Genomic DNA, 10,102 nt, shown 5'->3' with positions numbered 1-10,102 from the left:
GGGATCAACGAATGATAGTGGAATGAAACGAAGAATCGAGCAAGCATATTATGTTGTATCTAGTAAAATGCACAAAACGTTTTGCTTGGAACACCGTTTGGGCTCCACAATACATTGTTGGAAAGATAATTCAAAGGGATACAACTTTCATGTTTTATGTATTTTCACATTTCTAACAGAACAAGGTGAAACATGCGCGGCAAGTGCACGGCCGCGCACTGACCGCGCATATGGGGCAGAACAGTGTGAAAAGTGCGCGGGCACACTTCTAGGTGCGCGGCCGCGCACGTCGAACTCCGGAAAAGTGTCATTTTTCTCGTAGGAGAAGTTGTATTTATTTGGGCACGACTTTACTTGGTATATATACATAGAAAAATGTATTTTGAGGACTATTGACATAATTTAGACCTAAGGAAGCTAAGGAGAAGAGGGAGAAGCAAGAGCACAAGGATTTCACCATTCATCATCACTCAAGATAAGGGTTAGGATGTTTTATATTTTCCTTTGACTTGAACTTAATTGTGATGAATTTCTCCATATCCAAGGAGTAATTCTTCCTTAGGGATTGATGGATTTGGTGTTTTGAGAATTGTTTGTGGATATTAACTCTAGTTTTATGTACTGAATCGTTTTGGGTATTTTTATTATTGCATATATATTCACTTGTTTATGTAATAGAAAGAGGTATAATTTGTGATGTTCTGCATTATATTATTGGTTGAATTCATTGATTCTTGTTAGTAATCGAAAGAGGCTAGTTGAACTAATGTTTAGACCTAGTTAGGAGGATAATCGAAAGAGGTTCTCCTAAGGATCAATCCACTACGAATTCTTGAATATATTCACCAAGTGTAACATAGTTCATATCGTAAGGTTGAGCCTTAATCGAGAGAGGAGTTTCTACTGAATGTTTGAACATAATAGAGTGAATTCGAGAGACTCACTTGAACCATTGAAGTGAAATAACTAGAGTTAATACCCAAACAAGTATCTTACACCTATCCAATCAACCCCTATTTTCTCCTTTTGATATCTTCCTGCTTACTCTTGTTGCGATTGTCATTAGCCAATAGTTTAGACTTTTAGTAAATTTTAGTGTTAAATCACACAACTCTAAATTGTTGATCATCTTGGATAGCAATTAAAACTAGAAGCTACGAAAACACTGTTTAAATCCAATCCCTATGGATATGATATTTTCTATTCTATATTCGACTAGCGAGCAAAATTTTGTGTTGTATTTTTAGCTCGTCAAATTTTGGCGTCATTGCCGGGGATTGGCAATCAATAGTGTTTGAAATAGTTTGTAGTACTAATTCAGGAATCTTTGTTTATTTATTTTATTCTATTTTTCTTTTTCTATGTTTGGGTGTTCTTTGACTGTGCGCAGGCTATATGTTAGATTGGTACATGACCTGATCTTCTGGGAAGGAATTGCAACCATACGAACCAGAAATCGAGAAACATCTGCGACAGTTGAGGAATGAAAGAAATCTCTCCGATAATATAGAGACGGTTGGGAAATCCTCAACGAAAGAAAAAATGGCGGGAGATGATTATAATGTCGATTTGGATACGAGAGAGGCATCCCAACTCAGAGAGAAAGCTGCAAGAGATGTTGAAGAAGCAGCACTTAGAGATGCACAAATTGCTTATGAGGAGGAGAGAGCTCGAAGAATAGCTCAGAATCAGCCCGTGGGTGCAGACCAGTTCGAAAACGTAGCTCCTGTCCAAGGGAGACCACTTGGTGATTTTTCTAGACCGGTCTTCAACCAAGGTTTATCAAGTGTGAGACCACCTCCAGTTGCAGCCAATAAGTTTGAGCTGAAGCAAGGGTTGCTTCAAACCCTCCAAAACAAATGTGTCTTCAGAGGAAAGATAAACGAATATCCAAACAATAATCTAATGGACTTCGAGGAGATCATGAACACCTTTCAATACAATGGTGTGTCACAAGATGCAGTGTACTTAAGGGAATTCCCCTTCACTCTAAAAGATGATGCAAAGAACTGGCTTCAAAGCTTTCCCCAGGGATCAATTAGAATATGGGAGGAGATGACCTCAAAGTTTCTTGCTAAATATTTCTGCTCAGCTAAAACGGGCAAGTTTAGAAGAGAAATCCATAACTCCTGCCAGAATAAGACTGAGACAGTTTTTGAAGCATGGGAGAGGTTTAAAGAGATTGTGCGAAAGTGTCAACACAGCAGAATTGAACTCTGGATGCAACTCCAGGACCTTTGGGATGGTTGACACCAACCTAACGCAGAACATTGAGCAATGCAGCTGGAGGTCCGTTAATAAAGAAAACTCCAGAGGAGATAGTCACTATTCTAGATGAGTTATCTGAAGATGCAAATCAGTGGCCCTCGGAGATTGCTGAAAGAAGAAGATCAACTGGTGTTCACCAACTTGATACTAACACATAGGTGTAGGTACAACTTGATGCCATGGCAAAGGAAATAAGGAAGCTAACCTTAGCTTCAATACATAACGAGCCTTATGCAGCATGTGACATATGTGAAAGAGGATACCCTACTCATGAGTGTCAAGCTTTAATGGAGGAAGTTAATGCTGTGGGTAACTACAATTTCAATGCAATGGATCAGAAGAACCCGGGTTTTTCATGGAGTTCTCCCGGGGGTACAGCAAATCCATGGCAACAAAACAACTCCAGATTTTAAGAAGCTCATGGTTTTGTGAATCAGCAGAGGCCGCAGTTTCATCCTCAACAACCAATTCAGTATGGGTTAGAAGATCTAATGAAATCCTTCATTGTCAAGACTGATGAAAGATTAGATGCTCATGGGGAAACTATCAAAGAACTTGGGACATGTTTGCGTAACTTGGAGAGACAAGTGGGACAAATTGCAACTGTATTATCTGAGAGGATCCTAGGTACTCTGCCTGTTGATACTGAAAAGAATCCTAAAGAAATAGTAAATGCTATGACCTTAAGAAGTGGACAAGTGTTGAAGGATCCCACTCCAATTCAAAAAGAAGTTGCGCTTGAAAAAGAAAGTGGGAAGGAGCTGAAAATTGAAGATGATGATAAAAAGACTGAAAAGTAGAAAGGCAAGAAGGGAGCTGAGAAAAAGAAAAAGGAGGAAACTTCAAGAAGGGAGGACACTGATGATGGGATCAAGCACATGCATGCTCTACCTTTTCCTCAAAAGCTCTATAGAGAAAAGCTGGACAAGCAGTTTGAGAGATTTCTAGACATGCTAACAAAGGTTAATGTAAACCTGCCATTCATTGATGTTCTCTCACAAATTCCAGCTTATGCAAAGTTCTTTAAGGAGATCCTTACAAAGAGAAGGAAGATAGAAGAGACCTCAGTGGTCAAGCTCACAGAGTATTGTAGTGCTATCTTGCAAAATAAACTCCCACAAAAGTGTGGGGATCCAGGGAGTTTTACTATACCTTGCTCTTTAGGCACTCTAAATTTTGATAAGTCTTTATGTGATTCCGGTGCCTCAATTAATCTAATGCCATTGTCTTTTTTACAGGAAACTGGAGAAAGAGATTGAAGAGATAAGGTCGATTCCAATATCTTTGCAGCTGGCAGACCAAACGACTATAACACCCGAGGGGATAGTAGAAGATGTTTTGGTGCGGGTGGATAAGTTTTTATTTCCTGTAGATTTCATAGTGGTGAATATGGAGGAGAACAAAGAGGTCCCCCTCATCCTTGGAAGACCAGTTTTAGGAACGGGTAGAGCTATTCTTGATATACATGATAGAAAACTCATTCTTAGAGTGGGTGAAGAGACTGTGACTTTTGAGATGAATGTAGCAACCAAATTGAAAAAGGAGAAGCCAACTGCAAGTGTTGAGTGGAAGGTGAAGAGTTTAAAAGAGAAGGCTCCAGTGATTGAGAAAGACAAGTGTGGGGTGTATCCCAAGAAGGCTGAGAAGAAGCTATCCAAGTGGATGTGTGCACTAGTTCGGGCGCATGGAATGGAGCCCGACTTCGACTCAGACCCCGACTAAAATTTCTAGAAAGTTTCCTTTACCTTATGCTTTTTAATTGATTGTCATGGGGACATGCCACAACTTAAAGTGTGGGGTAGGGAGATATTTGTATGTTGTATTTATATGTATTTTAGTTTTTGTTAATTGTAGTAGTTAGAGATAGAAAAAAATTGAAAAAAACATAAAAAGTTTAAATTTTTTGATTTTTCCCGACGATGGATATCATTCGACATGTTTCTTGAGGGATTAAATTCGAAAGAAAAAGACAAAAAGATTTTATTTTGTAGTTAGTGTATTAACTACCCCTTGGTTTTTCTTTATGCCGCGGTTCTTTTCCAAGGGTTTGTTTGAATCAGGTGTAGTTAGTTTTTATTTTTGTTAGAAGTAGGAAACCTTGTGCTATGATTTGAAAAGGAAGCAATATCTTTTGACTAGATCATGCCTTGAGAATAGTGAGTTCTTTAATGTGACGCTTAGGCTCAGTTTTTGACTCTTGTATAAGTACCTTAAATTGTATGATCTTAACTTTGCTTAACTGCTTTGACTAGAGTGTCTTGATGAATCCAATCTTGGGTGAGTTATGTACTATGTGTGTTTGGTTTGTGTATTATGTGCATTGCATTTGATGTCTAGAATTTATTCCGTGTGTTTGCAAAGCGAAATAGTAGTTTTGTTCAGTCTTGGATGTGATTTAAGCATTTTTTTTGTTGAGCCAGTTATATTCTATTACCCACCTAATTGTTATGTATCATAGTTAACCCCTTTGAGCCTATAACCCTATTTTCTTTGGCAACCACATTACAAGCCTTACCTAATTGTTTGAATTGACAATCTATTTGAACCTTGTACCTCTCGTGAGCACTTGAAATTATTATGAACTTTGTAAAAGATGAAGTGTGGGGTAGTTGGTTTGGCTTTTGAGTGGAACTATTGAAATAAGGAGGAAGGTGCATTGTTTTGAAAAAGTAAGCGCCACTTGAATTGAAAAAGAAAGAAAAATATGTTATATTGTTGTGAAAAATATTCTTTGATAGTGGTGATTCTTGATGTAAATGTGCTTAAATAATTTGGGAGTTAATGTATGTTGATGTGAAGGTGGAGTATGGTTTGACATAAGTGTTGGGTTTTGAATGTTAAAGTGTATGTATTAAAGTGCTTAGGGAGGTGTAGTCACTCTTATATCTAAATGTATCCTACCCGTCCCGCAGCCTACATTACAACCAGTTAAAAGTCCTACTTGATCCTTGACTGAATGAGCTCAATTAATAAAGTAGTACACCACGGGCAAGCCTATGGTTCATCTTTTATAGCATATGAATGTTATTTCTGTGAGTGAGCTAATTATTTCTATCTTGAATGCTTAATTGTTATTAAATTCTATGGTGTGAGGAAATACTCTCTATTGTGTGTGAGGGCACTTGATTCATAAAGGAAAGGTAATGTCGTTGACCTCTATGTTGAGTAAGTGAGCGGGTTATGAATAATGCATGATACTTGTGAGTCAAATCTTGAGGTGAAGATATTACACTATTGTGATTAGTCTATTTTAAATATTCTTGGTATGATGAGTTAGGAGAGTTGCTTAGTAAGGTTGTGTCTATATAAAGTATGGTTTGATTGCTCGAGGATGAGCAATGGTTTAAGTGTGGGGTGTTGATGGTAGGCTATAATCTCATGTTTTACTCGATTATTACATTTTAATTTTCTGCACTTTAATTGAGTTTGAGCTTTAATCGCTAGTGTTTTGCACTAATTGTGTGTTTTATGCCTTGTAGGAGTGATTTCGAGCTATGTAGATATTATGGAATGAATTCAAGTGATTTGGAGCTTTAAAGTCTGAGTAAAAGCCCAAGTAATTAAGTCGGGATCGTGTTCGGGGATCAACGGATGATAGTGGAACGAAACAAAGAATCGAGCAGGCATATTGTGCAGTGTCTAATAAATGCACATAACGTTTTGTTTAGAATTCCGCTTGGACTCCACAATATATTGCTTGAAATCTAATTCAATGTTATACAACTTTCATGTTTTATGTGTTTTCAAATTCCCAACAAATCAGGGTGAAAAGTGCACGGCAAGTGCGCGGCCGCGCACTGACTGCGCATATGGGGAATAATAGTGTGAAAAGTGCGCGGCCAAGTGCACGGGCACACTTCCAGGTGTGCGGCCGCGCACGTTCAACTCCGAAAAAGTGACATTTTTTGCGTAGGAGAAGGTGTACTTGTTTGGGCCCGACCCTACTTGGTATATATACATAGAAAAATGGTATTTTGAGGACTTTTGACATAATTTAGACCTAAGGAAGCTAAGGAGAAAAAGGAGAAGCAAGAACACACGGATTTCACCATTCATCCTCACTCAAGACAACAGTTTGAATGTTTTATATTTTTCTTTGACTAAAACATAATTGTGATGAATTTCTCCATATCCATGGAGTAATTCTTCCTTAGGGATTGATGGATTTGGTGTTTTGAGAATTGTTTGTGGATATTAACTCTAATTTTATGTATTAATCATTTTGGGTGTTTTTTTTATTACATATATATTCACTTGTTTATGTAATCGAAAGAGGCATAATTTGTGATGTTCTGCATTATCATATTGGTTGAATTCATTCATTCTTGTTAGTAATTGAAAGATGCTAGTTTAGTTAATGTTTAAACCTAGTTAGTAGGATAATCGAAAGAGGTTCTCCTAAGCATCAATCCACTATGAATTCTTGCATATATTCACCATGCTTAACTTAGTTCATATCGTAAGGTTGAGACTTAATCGAGAGAGGAGTTTCTACTGAATGTTTGAACATATTAGAGTGAATTCGAGAGACTCACTTGAACCATAGAAGTGAAGTAACTAGAGTTAGTTCCCAAACAAGTATCTTACACCTATCCAATCAACCCCTGTTTTCTACCTTTGATATCTTCTTGCTTACTCTTGTTGCGATTGTCATTAGACATTAGTTTAGACTTTTAGTAAATTTTAGTTTTAAATGACACAACTCTAAATTGTTGATCATATTGGATAGCAATTAACACTAGAAGCTACGAAAACACTGTTTAAATCCAATCCATGTGGATACGATATTTTCTATACTATATTTGACTAGCGAGCATAATTTTGTGTTGTGTTTTTAGCTCGTCAAATTTTGGCGCCGTTGCCGGGGATTGTCAATCAATAGTGTTTGAAATAGTTTGTAGTGCAAATTCAGGAATCTTTGTTTTTATTTTATTTTTATTTTTCTCTTTTTACGTTTGGGTGTTCTTGGACTGTGCACAGGCTACATGTTAGATTAGTGCATGATCCGATCTTCTGGGAAGGAATTACAACCATACGAACTAGTAATCGAGAAACATCTCGGATAATTGAGGAAGAAAAAAAATCTCTCCAAGAATATAGAAATGGTTGGGCAATCCTCAACCAAAGAAAATATAGCGGGAGATGATGATAATGTTGATTTGGATGCGAGAGAAGCAACCAAACTCATAGAGAAAGCTGCAAGAGATGCTGAAGAAGAAGCACTCAGAGATGCACAAATTGCTTATGAGGAGGAGAGAGCTCGAAGAATAGCTCAGAATCAGCCCGTGGGTGCAGACCAGTTCAGAAACATAGCTCCTGGACAAGGGAAACCACTTGGTGATTAAACTAGACCGGTCTACAACCAAGGTTTATCAAGTGTGAGACCACCTCCAGTTGCAGCCAATAATTGCGTACTGAAGCAAGGGTTGCTTCAAACCCTCCAAAACAACTGTGTCTTCAGAGGAAAGATGAATGAAGATCCAAACAATCATCTAATGGACTTCGAGGAGATCATGAACACATTTCAATACAATGGTTTATCACAAGATGCAGTGTACTTAAGGGCATTCCCCTTCACTCTGAAAGATGATGCAAAACACTAGCTTCGAAGCTTGCCCCAGGGATCAATTAGAACATGGGAGGAGATGGCCTCAAAGTTTCTTGCTAAATATTTCTCCTCAGCTAAAATGGGCAAGTTTAGAAGAAAAATCCATAACTCCTGCCATAATGAGACTGAGACTGTGTTTGAAGCATGGGAGAGGTTTAAAGAGATTGTGCGAAAGTGTCAACATAGCGGAATTGAACTCTGGATGCAACTCCAGGACTTTTGGGATGGTTTGACACCAACCTCATGCAGAACATTGAGCAATGCAGCTGGAGGTCCATTAATGAAGAAGACTCTAGAGGAGATAGTCACTATTCTAGATGAGTTTTCTAAAGATGCAAATCAATGGCCTTCAGAGATTGCTGAAAGAAGAAGATCAACTAGTGTTCACCAAGTTGATACTAACACATAGGTGCAGGTACAACTTGATGCCATTGCAAAGGAAATAAGGAAGCTAACCTTAGCTTCAATACATAATGAGCCTCATGCAGCATGTGACATATGTGGAAGAGGACACCCGACTCATGAGTGTCAAGCTTAAATGGAGGAAGTTAATGTTGTGGGTAACTACCATTTCAATGTAATGGGTAAGAAGCATCCCGATTTTTCATGGACTTCACCCGGGGTTACATCAAATGCATGGCAACAAAACAACTACAAATTTCAAGGAGCTCCTGATTTTGAGAATCAGTAGAGGATGCAGTTTCAGCCACAATAGCCAATTCAGTATGGGTTAGAAGATCTAATGAAATCCTTCATTATCAAGACTGATAAAAGATTAGATACTCATGGGGAAACTATCAAAGAACTTGGGACAGGTTTGCGTAACTTGGAGAGACAAGTGGGACAAATTGTAACTGTATAATCTGAGAGGATCCCATGTACTCTGCCTGCTGATACTGAAAAGAATCCCAAAGAAATGGTAAATGAGGTGACCTTGAGAAATGTAAAAGTGTTGAAGGATCCCACTCCAATACATAAAGAAGTTGCGCTTGAAAAAGAAAGTGGGAAGGAGCTAAAAATTGAAGACGATGATAAAAAGACTGAGAAGAAGAAAGGCAAGAAGGGAGCTATGAAAAAGAAAAAGGAGGAAACTTCAAGAAAGGAGGACACTGATGATGGGAGCAAGCACATGCATGCTCTACCCTTTCCTTAAAAGCTCTATAGAGAAAAACTGGACAAACAGTTTGAGAGACTTCTAGACATGCTAAGACAGGTTAATGTAAACATGTCATTCACTGATATTCTCTCACAAATGCCAGCTTATGCAAAGTTCTTGAAGGAGATCCTTACAAAGAAGAAGAAGATAGAAGAGACCTCAGTGGTCAAGCTCACAGAGCATTGCAGTGCTATCTCGCAAAATAAACTCCCACAAAAGTGTGGAGATCCCGGGAGTTTTACTATACCTTGCTCTTTATGAACTCTAAAATTTGATAAGTCTTTATGTGATTCTGGTGCCTCAATTAATCTAAAGCCATTGTCTATTTACAGTAAACTGGAGAAGGAGATTGGAGAAATAAGGTCGGTACCAATATCTTTGCAACTGGCAGATCAAACAATTATAACACCTGAGGGGATAGTACAAGATGTTTTGGTGCGGGTGGATAAGCTCGTATTTCCTGTAGATTTCATAATGGTGAATATGGGGGAGAACAAGGAGGTCCCCCTCATCTTAGGAAGACCATTTTTAGCAACAAGTAGAGCTATACTGGATATACATGATAGAAAACTCATTCTTAGAGTCGATGAGGAGACTGTGACTTTTGAGATGAATGCAGCAACTGCTTTGAAAAAGGAGAAGCCAACTGCAAGTGTTGAGTGGGAGGTGAAGTGTTCAAAAGAGAAGGCTCTAGTGATTGAGAAAAACAAGTGTGGGGTTTACCCCAAGAAGGCTGAGAAGAAGCTATCCGCATGGATGTGTGCACTAGTTCGGGCGCGTGGAATAGAGCCCGACTTTGACTCAGACCCCGATTGAAAATTAAGAAAAGTTTCCTTTATCTTATGCTTTTTAATTGTGTGTCATGGGGATATGCCATAACTTAAAGTGTGAGGTAGGGGGATATTTGTATGTTTTATGTATATGTATTTTAGTTTTTGTTAATTTTAGTAGTTAGATATAGAAAAGAAATTGAAAAAAACATAAAAATTTTAAATTTTTTTATTTTTTTTGACGATGGATATCATTCGACGGGTTTCTTGAGGGATTAGAGTCGAAAGAAAAAGACAAAA

At 38.1% G+C, this 10,102-nt stretch overlaps 1 protein-coding gene across 1 annotated transcript; it reads left to right on the top strand.

Moving 5' to 3' along the window:
* Positions 1-3,146: 3,146 nt before the first annotated feature.
* LOC138905650 (uncharacterized) lies at positions 3,147-3,990 on the top strand. Its single transcript, XM_070194173.1, has 2 exons — positions 3,147-3,352; positions 3,507-3,990. Exons 1-2 carry the CDS (start codon positions 3,147-3,149, stop codon positions 3,988-3,990), a joined length of 690 nt encoding a protein of 229 aa, XP_070050274.1.
* Positions 3,991-10,102: the final 6,112 nt, after the last annotated feature.

This window comes from Nicotiana tomentosiformis, chromosome 2 (assembly GCF_000390325.3).
Source record: "Nicotiana tomentosiformis chromosome 2, ASM39032v3, whole genome shotgun sequence".
NCBI lineage: Eukaryota > Viridiplantae > Streptophyta > Magnoliopsida > Solanales > Solanaceae > Nicotiana > Nicotiana tomentosiformis.
This window is presented reverse-complemented; position numbering and strand designations above follow the sequence as displayed.